This window comes from Triturus cristatus, chromosome 5_1 (genome assembly GCF_964204655.1).
Source record: "Triturus cristatus chromosome 5_1, aTriCri1.1, whole genome shotgun sequence".
Classification (NCBI taxonomy): Eukaryota; Metazoa; Chordata; class Amphibia; order Caudata; family Salamandridae; genus Triturus; species Triturus cristatus.
In genome coordinates, this window is record NC_140587.1 from 607,832,146 (window position 1) to 607,854,487 (window position 22,342).

Genomic DNA, 22,342 nt, shown 5'->3' on the forward strand with positions numbered 1-22,342 from the left:
AGTCCCTAGCCACAGCCAGGAACTGCGGTCCAAACACCCTGGAAAAGACATGGTCCGATGAAGAGGATGGTGTCGGGAAAAAGGGGTCCACAGAGTCTATTACAGCTCTGAGCAGGAGTAGAACATAGAACACACTTACCTCCATATTAGGCCTGACAATAATCCAACACACAAGGCATTACATAGACAATCTAGAGAAAAAAGAAATCCCAGCCTCAAACACTGCAAAGCGACATGAGTGGGGTGCACAGGGTCATTGAACAGCTTCCGGACAACCTCCGCTTTCATAAACAAAATATGGTAACAGATTCACATGAGATCTAGGCCGGCACCCAAAAGACCAACAAAAAGAAGACCATACTAGCCCAAAAAGAAATCTCCCCCAAAAAATCATAGTCGAGACAGTGGCGCCAAAAGGGTCATGTTGCACGCTGAGGGCCAGGGACTAGAGGGGAACACATGTGACCTCAGGGCATGTTGCATCCACCAACAATACTCAACTAGCAACATGTCATTCATTACACATCATCAGTGGCACATGTAGGCCAAAAGACACTGCCTGGACTGATACCACCCCCCATGCACAAACTAGGAGAAAAGTGCTCGCAATGCCAATGGAACCTAAATGAAATTGATTTTATCCTAAAATAATCATGAGAATTATCCCATAAAATTTCTTCACCAGTCTAAAACACTAAGTCAAGTACAGAGAGGCCTAACAGCTCATAATAAGCTGGCACGTTCCATAAACAATACTCACTCTCTAGTGTAAACCATTAAAAATACATACCACGACATGGACCACCTGTCAGTGCCTCTCTAAGATAGCATGAATGGAATATGAAGTACACACCCCTAAAAGAAAAGCACAGGAACTCCGAAGACAATGACTGATGACAGCACATACAATAATGCAAAGTTTTCTTAATTAACCAATGAAAACAGCTCTTATACAACAGGTCGGCAGTCGAATGTCTAAGTGCACCATCTTTTCAGTGGCCACATCAGCACCCCGTCAGGATCTACAATGTGTGAATTAAGAAGTACAAACTGTTCTGCGAACCTTTTTCCCTCAAACTATGTTAACTAAAGACACTCCCAATTACCTGAGGATTACAGACATCTCTCCTGGATTTATCCAAAGGCCGGCAATATTCAATAAGTTATGTATTATTGTATTTCTATGTACCTCTGTTTACTATTGGTGCTGTCACATCCATTCATTGCCAACAACCTACCTAGGCAAATGGAGTCCACCCAGAAACTGTCACAGGGCTTGCCTAGGGAGATCTCCCATATCATTTATAACACAAACCCAACACAAGCATTGCACATGCACTACATAGTACTCACTTACATAACACATAGTATCAGCACATGAGCACAGTGGGCTCCAAGTCATCAGCCAGGTCATGCTACGTCTGTGTACTGATACTGCATGAAGTAGGTGCAGGCAGGCTTTACTTGTCCCAAGAGCTAACAAACCGGTTTCTGCCAGCAGCCCCCAGCCATAGGTTACTAATCAACCTTAGCCCCCTTTTGCAATCTAACCCACGAACACCGGTGAATATTCTGAAAGCGCATGAGGCCCTACTTCCTGAAGTGATCTTGCTGACTTCTTTCTTTATTGGTGCCTCCCATTTACCCTCACCTCAGTCCTGATGAAGACCCCACTCTCAAGGCACAAAGTTTCCTGTCAAACAGGGATGACAGAGATTCAATATCTGCATCTATTCATGTTATGATTTGTCATATATGTGCTGGCCAGTCGTCTGGCTGGATAGGTTGTAAATATTAATTGCTGATGTATATATGAGCACTACTTTTCCTTTTCACATCACTATCACAAATCCCTCCCATGCACTTGCCACCCGACCTTTTGTGCACCTGTTTTTTCAAAAAAGTGTTTAAACGTGAAATACGTTGTACCTTATAATTTGATTAACTCCGGTTTTGTGATAAAATAAAATCACAACCATTTTGGGTACAATTTAATGGTGATGTCTGATTTTTGATTAGATAACAAGGATCTTTGCCTTATTTATATGTGGTTTGACTGTTCTCCACTGTGACACAAATTTTTGTACCACTTTTTACCCGAGTCCAGTGTACCACTTTTTAACCGAGTCCAGTGGCCTATCGGGTTACCCCATTGCTATATAACAATTGCTAAAGAATAAGGCTCTAGGTCCTGATGGGATGCCCCTGGACATATTTAGATCCAGTTTTCCACTCCAAGCTCTACTGATCACCATGTAGATTAAATCCACTGTTAGGCAGTCATAATCTATGACTTGGAACACATCAGTGATTGTGCGAGTTTTCAACAAGGGGAGTAATTTTGACCCTGCATGCTACCACCCCATTTCTTTGAAGTTGAAGTGGCAGGAAACTGCACACACAAGCCTTGCAATGGCAGGCCTGAGGCAGGTTTGAAAGGCTACTGGTGTCAGTGGTACAACCAGTGCTTCAGGCTCACTATTGGCACTTAGATTACAGGCCCTAGGTATTTGGTATACCATTTTACAGGGGGACTTATAGGTAAGCTAAATATGTCAATCAGGTATACTTCTGTAGTGAAAATTATCGGGTGGATGGTACTGAAAAAGCTGATGAGATAGGCCAAAAAATGTAAAATCCTATCAGATGATCAATATAGATTCAGGCCAGGTTTAAGGATGGTAGATCAGTGTCTTAATCTCTATTTCGTTGTCAACAATTATTACAGTTGCTAAGCAAGGATCCATACATATGGCCTATATAGACTTATGTTTAGCAGGTGACAGGGCCAACACGGACAAACTCTGGAGTATTATGCTGTGCATGGGTGTTGAGGCCAACATGGACTATTTGTTGCACAACTTATACTGAAGCCTGTCAGCTTCGGTCAGGCATGGAGAAAATGGTAAGCACACTATGCCCTTATCAACGCTGCATATTGGCACTCTTTTTGTTCACACTATATTAATCTGTAAACGGCCCAAGTTGATGGAGGGAGGGGGAATGACTCAGATTGGTTCTCAAACCATGCCTGCTTAACTTTGTACTGGTGACGCTGTCCTACTATCTAGGACAGCGCTGGGTTCACAGGGCTTACTCAACTCCTTTGTAGGCTTTATGGATATTCCAGATTGGAGCACTATTTTTAAAACATCCCATAATATGGAGGTTGATACCATGTCTACTAAAACTGGAGCATTTTTGCAAATGGCAACCCCATCACTCAGGTAGCAATATTTCCTTACTTGTGTGTGATGTTTGATTCCGCCACGACTTGGTCTCCCATGGTAGCCTCTAGAAGCTATTTTGAACATATGACCACTGGCGACCCCTAAATTATGTTCACGAATCTTTGGCTATTAGGTTTATTGTCCTAGAGGATTTCGGAAAACATCTTGTATTCACAAAGATTATAAAGCATCTTCTAGGGTTGAGAACCATCAACTCTCCACACACCCCTGCAATCAAGTTGAGTTAATGTACTTTGTTTTATACTTTGAATTGTCTTTACACCATTACTGGAAAAAAAAACACTTACTTGGGGTCTCCATAGTTATGTTCTCTGGTAGTTGATGAACAAATATAGGTGGTGGCAGGCTTGTTGTTGTAAAATATTTTTGGAAGTGTGCTATCCAATTATCTGCCCAGATATTGACCATTCTTTGTTTTTTAGGTTGTTTGTGCCATTTGTGACTGGACTCAATAATTGCTCTGAATCCTGGGTGTTAGAAATATTAGAAGTATGCACCCTGTCCAAGCAAGAACCATCACTCTTGCAATGGTAAGCTAGATGCACACTAAAAGATAACCTGTGCTCACCATCTGGTAGCTTGACACAGAGCAGTCATGCTTATCTAAAGGGTCAATTTGTAAAGTATTTGTGTAACACACACACAGGGACACAATGAAAACACAAAAAAATACTTCTCACAAATTTAGAAAGACAAACAATAATTGTATGAGAAAATCAAGAACAAGATGACAAAATCCAATAGGTAGAACCGGAGTTATGAATTTTTAAAGAATACTTGAGGTTTCGCTAGACTGGGACAAATCCAAAGTTCAGGCTGACCGCAATGGAGGGCTGGCCAGCTACTGGACTCACACTGGTCCCGCTGACAAAGTACCTTTGATGGAACAAGCATCGACGTTGAAGACGCGAAGCGAGGAGCAGGGGAGGTGACTAAAAGTACATGTCCTACCTTTTAGTTACGCAGCACCCTGCCCTCAAGGCTACCTAGGGCCTACTTTAGGGCTGACGTTTGTGTATTAGAAAATGAGTTTAAGGCTTGGCAAGTGGTTTTAAATGTCAAGTTGAAGGGGTAGTAAACTTCACATACAGGCCTTGCAATGGCAGGCCTGAGACAAGCTTGAAAGGGTACTTGTGTAGATGGCACAACTAGTGCTGCAGGTCCACTAGTAGCGTTTAGATTGCAGGCCCTGGGCATGTGGTATACCACTTTACAAGGCGCTTACAAGTAAACTAAAGTAGTCAATCAGGTATAATGGCACCATGTTTAGGGGAAAAGGACATGCTTTTTAGCACTGGTCAGCAGTGGTAAAGTGCTCAGAGTCCTATGCCGAAGAAAAAGATACAGCAAAAAGTGAAGATAAGCAGGCAAAAGGTTTGTGGGAAGACCACCCCAAGGAGGAACAGTCTAACATTGAGGCACTGCTCCATCTATTAAAATGTGCCATTGTGACATTTCAAATTCCCTTTCCTTGGGTTTGGTTACTGTACCCTGCATTTTAGTTTTTTACTGTTGATCTGTGTTTTTGACCTAAGGCGTGGAGAATTTCCCCCTTTGCACTCATTGGTGAAACATCAGTGTTTGTTTTTCCTGCTGATTCTTTTTTGGGGTTCTTGTTTATTGAAACCGTGCACGTGTTGCAAGTCTCTTGGACTCTCCCTGGACACCAACCTTACCCTCAAGAAACACATTGCCAAAACAATAGAAAGACAGCCTGGAATGAGCTCTCTCTTCCAAAGAAAGTGAAACCTTTTCTTACAGAAAGCAACTTCAGAACTGCTGTTCAGGCCCTTGTACTCTTGAATCTCGATGGTAGTAATGCCATGCTCCATGGCTTCCCAGACTTAACACTAGACCCTTTAAGGGCATCCTACGCAATGCAGCTTGTCTCATCCAGGGTGAGAAGAAATATGTTTACATCACTCCCTTCCTGATGGATCTCTATTGCGCCCCCTTCATATTCAGCTACATCATTTACAAACCATCATGACTATCACCACTGCAAATATTGCAGACAAGCTCAACATATCTGGTTTGTCTTAGCACACCAGCAGCAAAGCCACCATCACACTGGAGACTAAGAAATGTAAAGAGGAAACAAACAATCTGCGGTCCTTTTCCATTTATAAACTCAGAATCTGAACAAAATCATTGTATCCATAAGGAAAACCACAACACTGCTCTAGATTTGAAAGGAGATGAAGATACACCTCCTGGAAAGCATAAGCAACATCTGCTTCAAACAACTTGTTACCGACCCTACCCACATCACAGGACACACACTCAAGCACATTTTCACATCCAGCGATAGAGTCAAGTACAACCATGCCTCACAACTTACCTGAACTGACCACTACAGTGTTGAATTCACCATCTCAGGATTTACCAACACTGGCACCATGCCCCCCAGCTCCATGTGCAGAAACTGGAAAAACAATAGCAGAAGACCAGTGGAACAACGCTCTCATTTCCTACCTTCCAGGCACAACATCCAACCCAGAACAGGATGCGAAGAACATCTTCCAGTGGATCACAGAATATGCAGACCGAATCGCCCCGCCAAGCTAGCCAAATCCAAAGGACCCACCACAAGAGACAGCTGGCTCAAGGTAGAGCTGAAATCCACCAAATGCAACTGCTGACAACTAGAAAGGAAGTGGCAAAGAGACAGGAGACTACGCCATCTTCAAGAAAGCACTTAAACCAGTACCACCGCCTCCTGAGAGAAACAAAGAACGCCCTAGCACACAGGCATAGAAGCCAGCACAAACTGCAGTAAGGTGCTCTTCACCATCTTGAAAGAGCTCTCCAATCCTACAGCTACTGAGAACAACATCACCCCGCCCCCCCAAGAACTGAGTGACAACCTGGAAGACTTTTTATACAGCAAGATGTCAGTCTTCTACAAAAACTTCAAAAACCCCACCTTTGCAACATCAGCCTGCTCAAACACATGAACACAAACCCTGAACACCTGCTCACCCACTGAGACCCTCTCACAAACCTAACCACAATCTCTATCATGAACTCTGTGCACTTGGAATACCCATCAACCCCTGCTCATGTCTGCAACCTCAGGAGCAAGACGATTGGTGATGAGCTCAAGAAAGTCCTAAACACCTCCATCATATCGGCCACTTTGGCTGAGGACTGGAAACATGCCTAAGTGAGACCCCTCCTGAAGAAACCATCCACTGACACAGCAGAATCCAAGCACTACTGGCCCATCTCCCTGCTCCCCTTTCCAGTCAAGGTTCTCAAGAAGGCATTAAAATAGCAACTTACCAAACATCTGGAACACAGCAACCACCTGAACCCCCCTCAATCCGGATTCCGAGCCAACCACAGCATCAAGACAGCTGTGATCACTACAAACAATGATATAGGGCCCTCCTGGACCATAGTGCAAAAGCAGTCCTCAGCCTCCTGGACTGTCATTTACCTTCAACACCATCCCCCATCACATCTTGAGCAACAGACTTCACCACATTGGAATCCAGGGAGACACCCTTAAATGGAAGTCCTCATACCTTACCGGAAGAACCTAGAGAATGTATGTCCCACCGTTCACCACAGAACACAATAAGGCCACCTGCAATATGCCCCAACAATGTTCCTCAGCCTTACCCTCATCAAAATGTACATGACTCCCCCACCCAACACTGCCAGATGGAATGGACTCAACATCTTCTCCTATGCCGACGACACACAGCTCATCCTCTCGCTGCCAGAAGAGCCCTCCACCACCAGAGTCAACTTCCACAGATGTAGGATGAATGTTGCCAATTTGATGAAGGATAACTGTCTCAGGCTCAAAACGGACATGACGGAAATCCTCATCTGTGGGAACAACACCTCGTCATAGAACAACACTTGATGGCCTGCTGAACTCCCCCATCCCGACAGACTGCATCCGCAACCTTCGCATCATCTTGGACAGCAAGCTATCTATGCAGAAACAGCTCAACTCTGTCTCATCTGCCTGCTTCCACACAGTACGCTAGTTTCCCAAGATCTATGGGGGGCTCCTAGTCAACACCAGAAGGGCTGTCACGCAGGCACTCGGCACCAGAAGGCAGGATTGAGGGAACACACTCTACATAGGAATCACTACACACCTCCTGAACAGACTACAGACAATACAAAACTCATTGGCCAGACTCATCATCAACCTCCCCGGATGAACACACATCACACCCCACCTCAAGAAGCTGGACTGGCCCCCGATCCAGAAGAGATGCTAGTTCAAGATGTTGACCCACGCATACAAAGCACTGCACAACAAAGGACTAGTATATATCAGCAAATGAATGACCTTTCACCAACCAACCAGACACCTGTGATCTGCTTCCTCTTCCTTGAATACACCCCCTGGATCCTCAGAGGCAATAATGGAGGATGTTCCAACTCCCACCTGAAGGCCAAAGCTTGGAATGACCTTTACCTGCACCTCAGGATTGCTTCATTGCTCCAGCAATTCAGGAATGGACTCAAGACCTAGATGTTCAAATGAAAAGATCCCCACGAAGCACTTAGCAACTCCAGTGCATTGAGACTCTCACGGGTGATTTGCTGTGCTTTACAAATCCTTGATTGATTGATTGATTGACCTCTTTAAATACTACTACATCACAATGCAGTAACTATCCAATAACCAGATATCTCTTGTATTACTCATTGACAGTATTTATGCCTGAAGAGTGTTCTGCTGCCTTTTTAAGTAGGTTCGCTCTACATAAATACCACATACTCACACCAATATGTACTTACATTAATACATACATACATGAAGGTCTTCTGTTATAAAGTGTAGCTTAATTCTGTTTCTACCTCCGATATTTGCACTGATGCTCAATTAGTGACCTGCATACCTAATATTTAGTTTAGAGTTCAATTCCATATGGGTGTTTGCGAGGTACTAGTGAATTTCTGTTTTTTCAAGGTATTTTTAATGCTGTGCTTGACCTCCTTGGAACTACATCTTGGGAGTTGACTGTTGGTATTGCTGACCAGAGGTCAATTCTGAAACTAGTTATTTTCTAGGAGAAAATTATTCTATGTCACACTTTTCTTTTCTTGAATAGGGAGAAATATGAAATCACTGCTGCAACCCATGAGACCTGGGTTTTTCAGAACCTTCACTGCCATCACCCCATTTACCATGTTTTGTGGTGAAATCTATGCATATAGTATCAAGACTATTTCCACATTCTTCCCTATTGTTTTGGGGTATTCTTGAAAATACTAAATTTTACTTCAGATTGCTAAGGTGTTTCAAGAGTGCATAAATGTTATAGACAATAATGTCAGGTTGGGAGAAAGTATTTATCAAAACCGCTTGAGCGAAATTAGCAGTGTGCTCTAAGGAGATCAATTCCTTGTGAAGGTCCATACTACTGCTAATCTGGAGTCCTACTTTTCTTCTCCTGCATCTGTTTGGAACTGCTTAGAAAGCATGTTTAAATGGGATGTTAGGTAATTGCAAAGAGAACAGAAAATGGACAGAATTCTGAACCAATCAAACATTTACTCCCAGTCGCAGATCTGAGTTAAATCCATTGTTTTTTGCATGCAATGCCAATCCAGTTTAGACCCAGCCATATGAAAATCATTCTTGACATGGAAATAGCCCAGCCCAAACTGCTAGGCTAGGTCCTCCCTGGACCAGAAACAAGTATCCTGGGACCGGTTTCAGAGTTCACCCTTCGTCAGGCAGGTTAGCTTGAATCTGGTGGCGTAGCCAGCAAGGAACACACGTCTGGGTATACCCTTCCCACTTAGGGTGACAATTGCAAAAAATAACAGATGAAGGATGAAATGCTGAACCAATCAAACATTCACCCCCAGTCACAGATCTGGGTTAAATCCATAGTTTTTTTGTTGCATGTCACGCCATTCCATTTTAGACCCAGCCATATGCAAATCAGTCTTGACCCTGCTCCCCATGCGAACTGTCCAGCCTGAACTGCCAGGTAAGCAAGGGCCATGATTTCTCTGGAGACAGTCAGTGAAATCTGGATATACCAGTTTGCTTGAAATCCCCTTTATGGTGTGTTGCCCTCTCTGCAGGGTCATCCCCAACCTTTTGCCTTTACCCCTGCCTAAACATGGTTATATTGGCCTACAACTGATTAACACATTTAATTTACTGGGTGTCATATTCACATTTAGTTGTACAAAGTTGAAAACTTCAACCGCTATTGATCACTCTCCTTTGTGTCAGGTTTGAAGATCTTAATACAGGCAACACACTAATCATAAATCATTGTAATCCCTCATCCCATAGACCTTGAGAAAACATGTACCCCTTTCCTGTGCAAAACTGGCAAGAATGTTACCCAAAGGTTTACAAAGCTCGCCAGTATACAGTAACACTTCCTTGTGTCACAGTTGGCATTCCAAAACAGGCTGTGTTGGATTTAGCCCTCTCTGCAAGGTCACTGCCAAACATTTTGCCTTCAACCCTCTTGCTTCTGAATTTCATTTTTGTTGGCATTAGGACTCAATGCACTCTACCACTGCTAATCCTTACTAAAGTGTTTGTTCTCTCTCCTTAAAACATGACAAAATTGGCTTAGACTCAATTGGCACATTTAATTTACTTCCAAGTTCCTAGTAAAGTGGTACTAGATGTACAAACGGCCTGTAAATAAATGCTGCTAGTGGACCTGCAGAACTCGTTATACAGCACACTAAAGTAGCCCGTTAAACCATATCTCAGCCTTGCCATTGCAGCCTGTAGTGCAATTTTAAAGTGTCAATTCGACCTGCCACAGTATACTGTTTCCCAGGACTAAACGTTCCTTTTTAATCCATGTACGTTATGCATGAGGTGGGCCCTAAACAGTCAATAGGGCACGGTGCTTTTTATTTAAAAAGTAGGACATGTGTCTTCAAGTGTTACATGTACTGGTTGTGAAAAACTTCTAAATTCCTTTTTCACTACTATATGGACTACCTCTCCTATAAGATAGCACTGGATTATTGCATTACATTTAATAAGGGATAACTTTTGATTTGGAGTAGGTAGAAATGCCAGGCATGTTTGGGCTCCAATGAATTGTAATTTCAAATCATTTTTAATGGTAAAGTTTGATTTTAGATTACAATTTTGAAAATAAATTCTTAGAAAGTTGGCAATTTCCTGCCCTAAACTTTCTGAAGTGTTCTAGGAGTGTCCAGCTGCCTGGGCCTGTTAAATGATTCTCAATCTGGAATACATATTGTATTGGGCCCAGACAGTGAACGACAGGACGTGGGTGTAGCTCAGATATGACCATCCAAATAGAATGGGGAGCGAGTGGAGTTTTTCCCTGCCCCACTTACAATTAGGCCTAGGCAGAGTTTGCGGAGTTTCGAAAGCGGCGGAGTGAGGTAAGTCGCGCTGCTTTCGTGATTTTGTAGTGCCGGTCATTTGTCCCATACTGTAAAATCAGGGTGAATTACACCATGCACAGCGCAAGAGGGTGCAGCTTCTTTATGCCACTCGAGTAGAAGTTCTACTCGAGCAGCAGCTTCCTCAATGTGAGCGGCAAGTTTTTCAATGCGGGCTGCTGAGACCTGATATGACCGTCTGCATTGAGGAATCTCTTTGGGAGGTGGTCTAGCATTGGATTTTCCTCACTCGCGCCCACCAGCTTAATGTTGGCGAGCTGCGAGAGAGGAACAACTCTGCTCCGTGCCACTCCATAGAGTTTTTTGAGCTCTATGCTCTAACACAGTAAAAATAACTCTGCAAACTCCATGAACGGAGCAAAGTTTATGCCCAGGCCTACTTACAATTCAAAGGGCTTGACACCGGCATGCACAACGTAACCTGACACTTGTCTTTTGTCATCCCAGACTTCTTGTAGGCATGGTTGAGGAAGGAAAGGACTTTACAGAACAAGATATCGGGGAAGCCTAAAAGATTTCACCACTTCAAAGACAGGCACAACCTATAGATTTTGGCCCCTCAGAGCAACTTTTTAGTTCACTCCTGGACCTGTGGACATTACAGAAGAAGGACTGTCTTGTTCCCTAGAGGACTGCAAAGGACTACCCTACTTCCTGAGGCCTGGCTTGTTCCTCAGTGGACTGCTATGCTTCTACCAGCAGACTGCCCTGCTGCTTGAGGCTTGCCTTGTTCCACCAAGGGCTGCAACTGCTTCTTGAAGCCTACCTTGTTCCCCAAATGACTGCCTCCTTCTTGTGATCTGCCCTGCTCTCTGCGAATGAAGACTCGACCTGTTCCCCAAAACATAGGCTACCTGTGTGACTCCAAGGGTCATTTGGCTGACATGTTTATAGTTACAGGGACAAAACAAGCTTCAGAGGCCTCCATGTAACTGCTCTGCTGATCTACTACAACTTGATCTACCTAGATCTGCAACCGAACCTGCCTGAGCCATATTACATTGTTAGATTGAGTCCCTGATCACCAAGAGGTACCTCGCAGGTAACGAACTTTGGCTGGCGTCAGAGTACACTCATCTATAAGAAAGGTGAAATCCTGCAGTTCTGTACTCTTCACGCCTAACTTTAAGACGGTAGCTTTTTCTCACCTGGTCCCGTGCTCTGTTGTGGGCAGCCTGAAGTTGGGACTTTCGCCTGGTCTAGGGCAACCAGATGACAGCAAGTGCCGCTTTGTGGTTTTGAGCTCTTTACCTGCCTAAAACATTGAAATTGCATATCACCGTTTCTACTGGTTGGATTCTTTTTTGTTTTGGTCTCATTTTATTTATTAAAATGTACTCTAGTTTTCTAAACTGGTTTGGGATTTTTCTTGGGTTGTGTTTTCACTTTGTTTCTGTTTGTGTGGGGATACTTGAGAACACTAGGTAGTCCAGGAAGATTGGATCTGTGTAGTGATGGCTGCATAGTGATGGCAGAACCAAGGGAGTATTGACAACATTGTGGAGGGTCATTTTTGCTAGTATTTTTGCTGAGATTCAGCATTGTTCAATTCCATATCAGGTGCTCTGTTTAGGTGCACAGCTGACAGACACCATACAGTTGGGTGTCAGGTGACACTCATCACAAACCCATTCCTGTGCTTTTTTTTTGCCTTCTCCATTTCTGTCCGGGAATCTAGACAAGCACTTTCTAGGGTTTGTGAGGGAGTTGTGAGGAGATAGACATTGAGAAATCAGTCACAATGTGCTGCAAAATGCAGAAGGAAGGGAACCTGGCCATATAAGGGAGGCCTGAGCTAAGACATTGGAAATAACATATGCAACAAGCAACAAAGAGCAACCGCCCAGCTTGGGAGGCTTGACAGAATGAACACTACCAATCAATCTGAATTAGCTACTAAATTGTAAACAGTATGCAGTATTATAATGTGAGCAGTTACTGAGTGGTAATCTCTATAATTGAGTTCTCGCTTACTGGGATAGTTGAATTCAAGGCAGGGCTCCCGCCCACCTGAGTTGTTGGGTTCGCCTTGATCCCATGCCTCATAGTTCCACAGAGAGCCATCCGTCCACATGAAGGTCCTGTCCTGCAGGTGAAGCAGATTGAAAACACACATTTACTGGAATTAGACATGTATTTGTACTTATTTAGGGTTGTCCTTCTTTGAAATCTCCTTAAAGCAGACAAGTGTGCAGTTACAATAGCAAAAGAGATTAAAGCAACATGAGCCTTTTGGCCATCCCTAAAAGGTAAACTTTTCTTAATGTGGCCCCAAAGTTCCCAGATCTAGGCTCAATCATTGCACCAAATTAAGGGAATATGGTTCTACTTGACAGCCAAGTCAGAACTTGCTGTGCTCAGACATAGTGGTTAATGTTTATCTGTTACACAGAAAGGGTTTGCACACGAAGAACCTCTGCCAATGTTTCTTCATAAGTGAGTACGTTGGAGTGAAATGGGAGTTGGAGACAGGATTTGGAGAGAAGGCACTGGAAATAAAATAGAGACAAATGCTGTAAGAACAAAAGGTAGGATTTTCTACCATTAAGTGCAAATGATTGGAACAAATCCCAAGCACAAATAAATAAAAGATGGATGGTCAAGATGTGACAGCCCGCAAGACTTCAAGAAATTTGTTTCTGAGGACCGTCTGCCCATAATGGTAAACACTTCGGGGCATTTTTATCAAACAGTTGTGTCGCCCTTGCACCACGCAATGGGGCGCAGGAGCAAAACAACTCTTAAGTTGGATTTATAAAGCCATACAAGTCCACCTTGAGAGGCCCTGAGTGGCTTCATAAATCTAGAGTAACTCAACGCAGCGCAAATTGCTACACTATGTTACTCTACCCCAGGGAGGCATTCCATGGATGAAGCGCGGGTGTTCCCACTCATCCACCCATGGATTTTGGTGCATTTCCAGATTTACCATTACTGGTAAAACTGGGAGTGTTTTAAAATGGTACGCCTTTCCCAGGTGATGCGTAACAAGGAGAAATACCTTTATTTCTCCTCTTTTTTTCCTGCAGCACACATTGAAGGAGGAACATGCCTCAGGGGATTATTTTTGTGTAGGAAGGTGTCCCTTCCTGCAGAAAGACAATCCTACTTACAACACAGGCACTGTGGTGCAAGGGTGCCTGTGTTGAAAGCTAGGCAGCATATTGTGACTCAGCACAGGTAAAGACAGGAATGCACCATATAAAAATACAGTGCATTCCTGCCCTTTCCTTATAATGCTGCGCAAATGGTGCTGTAAGGTAGGAGAGACAGAATTGACACAATAAGGCTAAAATCCATTAGCATAAGTCAGCTTGAGATCCAGAGGATAAAACAGCTTGATTTGGACACTGTATAAAACTTTTAATCATTATGGATACCATAGTGCCCAACATAGGGTCCTCTGCTTCTCCCCCCCTTGCTGAAAATGCTAAACGCTAGCAGCACAGGAATTCTTTGTAAGAGACACTACAAAGCAGACAGTAGTATTGGTGCGCAGAATTTCCAAGTCAACTTTTAGCTAAATATTCTGCTAATGATAGATATTTTGTAGAGAGTGGTTGAGCAGAATCCATGGTTCCCTTTGGACACCCACTCCACTAAAGCCAGCAAAGCAAACATTTGTGCTATAGTAGGATTTCCTGGCATCCTGAATATTGACTGCACTTATGTACACCCGTGGTCTCATTTGGACAAGACTAATGGTGCTGGAACTTCCTTTCCCTGCCTGAGTCCATGATGGAAGAGTCTGGCAGGTTTCTACTTGTGATGACTAAGGGCCTGATTTAGATCTTGGTGGATGGGTTACTCTGTCACAATAGTGACGGAAATCCCGTCCACCGAAATATAAGTTCCATAGGCAATCATGGGATTTATATTTCGGCAGATGGGATATCCGACACCGTTGGGATGGAGTAACCCATCCGCCAAGATTCAAATCAGGCCCTAGGAGATATTAGAGGATGGCAATGGATTGTGTTTGTCTTGTTTCAATGTGCTTTCTCCACACAAAATGAATATCGACACACGCAGGAAAGAGTTGGTGTACTGATAATACCTTTTATTAAAATGGAAAATTAATATAGTTAAAGAAATGTATGCACTGTGAACATGCAAAATATTTGAACTGACAATGCATAAAAAAAATTGTAAATTTGTAGTACATAGTTATATCTTTTACTTTGAGCCTGGAAATGCAAAAGCAGCTTTATTATTTCAGCAGCAACACTGAATGTGCTCAGACGTGCACAAATTGTTTGAGAGTTCACTTTTTTCTTAAAGCCTTACACCTCTTTGAATTAAAGAATGTACTTGATTAATGATATTTTGAAATGTTTATCTAGAAACACTTTATCATTGAATAGAATAATTTCATATTAATTCACACATTAAATAATGCATGAATAGAATAGAAAATGTTAATAGTTTAACCTATTTCTTTTCCAATTAAAATGTGATGCTGAATAATATGAATCGCGGTAAATCGATGTCTCCAATCAGTCGATTGATCAGGAGCTACCAGTAGCTCGCAGTAACCATCAGAGCAGCTCCCACCTTTGAGTTCATTTTTAACTAAGAACTTCAATAAATAAGTGTTGTGTTTTCTTTTTAAAGTTAAGGAAAGGCTATGTTTATTTTACATTATTATCAGACTGCAGATAGTGCAGCCTGATAATGAGCAGTGCTCCACTCAGATTTATGACCCATGTGGGTCACAGAGGTTCAGAACTGAAGCACTGAGGTATTAAACTCTTACATAAAAGTGTTCTCAACTCAATGTTCAAACACAAGAACAACATTATATTTCCCAATGCTTTCAAATGAGAGACGATTAAAATGAAGAGTTGACACTTAATGAATAAGTTAACTTCACTTTAATTTTCTCCCTAGTGTTACATTTACAAACAGCAGGCATCCTGCTTCCATTGGCTGGTAGACTCAGTATCATATTTATAACTAAAAAAATACAATCATTTTCTTTAAATGGGAGAAATTTGAAGTGAAGAAAAATGTTTCTATGAAACATTGTCTTAATGTTTTTCTCTACTTTAAATTAAGCCAATCAAGTCCTAATGTTTTATGAAGCATGCTTCTTCATTTTAAATTCCTCACGTTTAAACAAATGACTGTATTTTTCTGTTGTAAATGTCTACAGGCCACTGGGAGTAATATGCCTGCTGTTTATAAAGACACTGACATGGAAGAAAATTAAAATGATGAGTTTTATGAAATGCATATGAACATAAAGTTAACTCTTCAGTTGAATTTTCTCCCATTTCAAAATGTTGCATTATACACAACAGGTATCTTGATCCCAATGGCTGGTAGACACACTGCCATATTTATAACTGAAAAATACAGCCATTTTTTAAAATGGGAGAAAAGTACAGTGCAGAAAATATTTCTATCAAGTGAAGAAAAATGTTCCTTATTAGGAACATTTTTGCACAACATTTCTCTGCACTTTAAATTTCTCCTATTTAAAAGGGTGTTTTTTGTATTTTTCTGTTGTACATGTAACGGTGCCACATATGGTGAAAGGTATGTCCTATGCTTCAAGTACATATGATACAGGTTCTCAGTTGCCCATACACATACATCCCATTCATTCACACACATGTTCATATATCCACACAGACCATGTACTCACTGATGCACATGGCAGCACTATCATAGTACCGTTAGTCACAGTATTTTGTTCAAACCATAGCATCAGGCTCCATGCACAGAGGATTAAAGTCAATAATGCTGGGCGAGGGGTGTCTGGTAGCAATGCGCAAGCTACTTTGCCTTCAGTAGCTCACACAAATTTTCGCTGATCAGAAGTAGATGTCATTGCAGAGAAGATTTGAGATCCCTGCAGTACATGTTTCAACTTCCCATACATCTATTGTTTAGCCTAACATACAGTTTGTTTCATTGGAAGGTTACAGTATAATCATATACATGGGAAAGGAGATCTTAGAATCGAAAAACCTCATACTTAATTACAGTTTAAAGATATTTCTATACTTTAAGGTAATTCTTTGTAAGCTTAGTGAGAAGGAATATGAAAATGGATGAGACAAGACTGTTCTCAAGAGGACTGGAAAGCCCATTGGTCAAAAAAAGGAGGAGAATCTACATAACAAACTGCAACATTTCTTTCAGCTGTTTATATTAATCATGTTCCTAGAGTAGGTTAACACCTTTTTGTTGACTTCTTTCCTGATTATTTCAAGACTCTTGTCCACACTGATGCTGAATGCTAAGGACTTTAAGCTTCAGGCTGAATGTTGATTTGTAATACTACCTGACCTGTTTTGCTGATTGCAGTTGCTCCTGCTGCTGCATGATCATTATGCTTTTTGCAAACTTCTTTTTATGGAAAGTTTTACCTGATATTGATTGATCGAATTTGAGCGTCTTGCGGACTCTCACTCTTGACTTTTGAACTTGAATTTTTTAATGGATTCCTGCCAACTTCCATTTTCACCCCTTTCTTTAGAATAGGGATTGTTTCCTTTATCGAACATGCTTTATTGCTTATTTGATGATTTGCTCTAAACATACATTTGTACTATCAATATTATAACTTTATTGATGACATTTTGACTGATTCAATAAAGAAAAGAGAAAGAACATATTACTAAACCTCTTACTGAAAGTAAAACCCTTAAAACTAATCAAAACTATCATTCTTGACTCAACATAGAAACAGAATTGTCATTATTGATTTTGTGATGTATAGCTCCTTATCTTCTCTTACACGACGGCAAAGGTCTGTCACAGAGAAGGGAGAGGAAACTCACATGAGTAACGGGGAGCTGGGTCTACCCTGTTTTGGTGTGAGATAGAGATGTTAAACTGTTTTATTCAAATTGATTCCCACTCCAGCAGTACTTTTAAGGTGTACTAATGTCATTTTGCGTGTTGATCTAGCTGTTTCCGCTCTCTTCGGATTAATTTCTTCACTTCAAGAACTTCCAATGCCTGATAATGGGCAATTCCTGATGTTTTTTTCATGTGCTTTTTATCGGTGTGGTTTTTCCTACATACGTTAAATAACACACATCCAGTATTTAAAACATGTGCTAAATAGCAATGAGGTGGGGCCTGATAAAATCTTATCACCAGCGTTATTTACCAAACACCAGAGTTTTGGTTTTTACCCACTGTTATAGTTTGGTGGGTTTTGCCACCAAACTTATAATTAAGCCCTGTGTGGATTTGTAACAAACTATGTCTGATTCTTAGTCTGTGGAAGAATTTTGAAACTAGCACAATAAAAAAAAGTGATATTTACTGCCATATTCTTGTCTGTTCCCAAAGAACCCATCACCAAGAAAACCAAGATACATTGGTAGCAGCTTTCCTTGCTAAAGAAAGTGAAGCGGTTCCTCACTGGAAGTGACATTATAACTACTGCTCAAGCCCCCAACCTATTACATTTTCATGGTGGCAAAGTACTGGTCCATGGCCTCCAAGACTCTACACTGCCTCCCTTACAGGCATCTTACATGGTGCTGCGCTTTATCAAGGGCCTGGAAATATAACCACATTGCTTTAACGCTGCTGGGGCTCCACTGTCTCTCCTGCAAGCTATGACGTGGCATGGTTTGCCATTAAGTGTCAATGTTTGCACTTTAATATGTAATTTAGATGCACAGAACAGTTACTTGCCTTTCTCTTAAGCATCTTTAGGAGGTGAACAATAGTTGACCCTTGCACCTATGTCTCTTTCGTTCCTGTGCCTGTCACCAGATGCCCAGTGATGTGTGACTGCTTCAAGGCGTTCCCTCTTCTCTAATTAGGAAGCAGACTGGTTATTCTCTGCTGTCAGATGTGGATGTTGGGAGTCTAATTCTGGCAGCGAGGTTTCCATCAAGGGATGATTCCATTGTGTCCGGAACATTTTCCAGTACATTTTGGTGCTTAAATTCCTTAGTCCTTCCATCTATCTTAATCAGCATCATGGCAGGCTCAGCAGACTGTATTGAATGTCCAATTTTTAAGTCTTGATCTCAGTGCTAGGAATGTTCTTATGTTCTGATTGGTCTCATACGAAATATCTTGAGAAATGTAGATCTTGTTTTCTCCATAAAGAAAAGGGATTAACGGGTGCGCTTGCTAGGGCCTGATGAAGCAGGCAATCAGTACCTTTGGATGCACTTTCCTATTGCGGTTTTTGACCCTATGTGCTCTCTGTAGTGGCAGTGGTGGATCAGAGGTTAATTTGGTGAGTTCCAGAATTAAGTGTGTGAGGAAATCCATGATAGTATCTTTCCTAAGGATCTGGGATCCCTGAAAAGCGAGGTTATCTAGACTGTAAGTTCTGTTACTTTTTGTTCAATAGTTGCTAATTTGTCTGCGGCTCAGAGGTTCAAGTTAAATGCTACTATGTTCTTCCTTCTATAGAGGACGTTGTTCGAGGTTTGGCTGAATATTTTTTCAACATTGCTCATGGTAGCTTTAATCATATTCAGCTCCATCAGTATTGTTTTCAGAGTATCTATTGAATGATTGTTGAGGTTCTTTACCAGTCTTTTAAAACGTGCAACATTAGAGTATTTTACCCTTTTCATAAATTACAGCTCTTTTATAATATGTTTAGGGAATCGTCTCCTATGATGAGCTTTATAATCCTTCTTTGGATATATATCCTGAACTTATCCAGAGAGACTTCTCTTTTATCCGAATGATTAATGTCTATCATCCTCTTAAAATTCTGTCTGTAGTTAGTCACCCTTATCATCCCCTTTGGCACTCGAGATTCTCTCCCTTGTTGTTGTAGGATTAATATGATCTTTATTCACTGGCCCATTGCTGTTGCCTGCTCCTCCTACTCAGGGTATCCAGTCAAAAATCCAATCTGGTTATTTTGTCTGCTTTTTTCTTGAGGAGGCTATTTCCCATCCCTCCTTCTCCTGTCCCTAGTCATTATGCTTTTACCTATGTCCCTAAGAAGAAGGAGCTCTTATCCCCTTATTGCTGGGGTTTAGTTCTCCATGTTAATTATCAGCTGTAAACACCAATAATTTCATTCATGTTTCTTTCTTTGCGTGTTTCTACCAGTGCTGAATTCCTCAAGTTCAGTGTCCCTGTGCCTTTTTATTGCCAAGTTCCTAATATGGATGATGTTCATTGGTGATCATGGTCCTCTTTCTATGTCCAGTTTCTTTGTCTCCGGGCTGATGATTTGCCAGATGGATTAAACCCATATCAGTTGACTGGGGGTGAGTGCTTGCAATGTTCAACACTCCGTCCATCATTTCCTTTGGTTTTGCTTTGTTCGCCATAAATTGGAAGGGTATGCTCAGACGTGAGTCCCTTGCTCACTTTGCCACTGGATTCAAGCAAGCCTGGCTGAAGACGGCTGAAATGCCAGAAACCGGTCCTAGGAAGCTTGTTTCCCGTCCAGGGAAGACATGGCTTGGCAGTTCGGGCTGGACTGTTCCCATGAGGCACAGGGTCAGACTGATTTGCATATGGCCATGTGTGAACTGGGGTGGCAGAGTGGGCTTAAGAACGGTGATGGATTAAACCCAGATCAGTTGACTGGGGGTGAGTGCTTGCAATGTTCAACACTCCGTCCATCATTTCTTTTGGTTTTGCTTTGATGATTTGCCCGAACACCCCCTTTTCTCTGGCTTTATAGAGCGTATACTCCTCCCCTCTCGGCATGGCTCTCTCCACTCATGGTTGCCCTTGCACCTGTCAATGGACAACAATGTGTGTTCTCCGGGATGCCTGTCCTTCGGCCCCTCGGCAGACGATTGCCTGGCATTTCATCTTTAGTTGTTCTCCTGCTGGGAAGGTTTTGGCAAGTGAGAAATATTCACCATCCACCCTGTAGCCAGATCCCGGTGCAAGGCAGCAGTGATCCAGTGATTATTGCTGTATGTGGGTCATATCAAGATGTGTGACATATTCTCACTGGTCATTGCCCAATATGCGAACCACTTAAGCTGACTCTGGTGAGTGAACCCTGATAGAATTTCAGAGAAAATAATGCAATACTTCTCATCTCCGCCACTGTATTGCTTTGCACTACCAGATAATATAGAATACTACTCTTCCACACAGAGGCTGAAACATGATGAAGTAATAAAAACATCACAACACCACCACCACAGAAAGGCTTTCCCAAATGTCAAATAACCAACATTCAAATGTATGTATATATATATTGGTCATGTGATCAAGGTCCGTGGGAAGGGCTGAAACGCGTCATGGCGACCTCTTGCACCAAATAAACTTTTTGCACTTAATTGCGGTCCGTATCCTTTGTTTGCCTACGAAATACACGCAACCAAAGCGGAGTATTTGGATATATATATATATTCACTGAAAAAACCATGGGTTTCACACACGTTATAGTTAGGAATTAGCATTTAAAAAACCTTAGAAATTCAATGAAAAAACTAAAGGTTTCACACATGTTATAGTTAGCTGGACATTTCACTCGTAAAAAACCAATGAAATTCCCCCGTTATAGTTAGTTCAGCTAACTATAACTCGCGCGCCCGCAATGCACTGCTGATGACGTCACATATTACATCACTCATGACATGGTCAGTGACATCACTCATGACATCACTGATGACATCTCAAATGACATCACTGATGACATCACTGATGACATCATCCAGAGAATGTGTGTTTTTCTGAAAATTACATATGTTTTATATATGTATATCTCAAGGTCGATGGAAGAATAAATGGGTATATAAGTGTCTAAATGGATGAATTGTTTTTGAAAAATTGATTGTATAACTGACTGATTAAGTGTATCTTAGTGAATACATGGCTTAGTGAGTAATGTTTAAATATGTAAATATCTGTATCAGTCTCTCACTTTGTGTATAAGTGGCTGCATGGGTTGGTGAGTAGCTACATGAGTGTCTATATAGGTTATTAGTTGGTTTTTTGAGTATCAGTGTCTGATGTCTGTATGGTTCGGTGGGGGGTATTACGTAGTGTATAGGTGCATGAATGAATGACTCACTCTTTGTATGTGTTGAAGACAGCATGTGTGCAGGACTCTATGGGTGGATGAGTGTGTGCATGGGTGTGTTAGTGAGTGAATGACTGTCTCAATAGTGTCTCTATGAGTAACTACATATTTTTTAAACTAGTATATGTCACTATTGGTGTATATAAGCGAGTATATGTGAGAGTGAGAGATTGGAAGAGTTCCTGTATGAATAAGTATGTGTTTCTATAAGTGATTGTTTAAAAGACTAAGTATGTGTAAGTTTCTGTAGAAGTAAGTGTGGCGGTGTGTGTATAACTGTATATGCAAGTAAATGTATGTTTGTTTCTTTATTAGCATGAGTGACTATGTGTGTGAGTACCTCTATGGATGAGTGGCATTGTGTAACAGGATGTATACGTGTATGAGTACATATGATGAGTGAGTACATGTATGAGTGACTGTATAGGACTGTTGGTGAATGAGTGGATGTGTATTTGGATCTTAGAATTACTGTATAGGTTGTTGTAACTGGTATTGGTATGTCCATTGTTTTTAAAATTTTAATTTCTATTTTTGAATGTGTGTATCAAAGGTTATATTAGGGGAAGAGGAGGTCTGCCACTCTATCACAAGGATGATGTCATCAGTGATGTCATCAGTGATGTCATTTGAGATGTCATCAGTGATGTCATGAGTGATGTCACTGACCATGTCATGAGTGATGTAATATGTGACGTCA

General features: G+C 41.7%; 1 protein-coding gene across 1 annotated transcript in view; it reads right to left on the minus strand.

Annotated features, from left to right (window-relative positions):
- The window catches only part of LOC146831270 (lectin-like), a 511,784-nt gene that overhangs the window by 35,990 nt on the left and 453,452 nt on the right, over positions 1 to 22,342 (minus strand). The window contains exon 5 of the mRNA XM_085605534.1: positions 12,621 to 12,732. Coding sequence (XP_085461660.1) covers positions 12,621 to 12,732 — 112 coding nt within the window. The remainder of the gene's footprint in view (positions 1 to 12,620; positions 12,733 to 22,342) is intronic.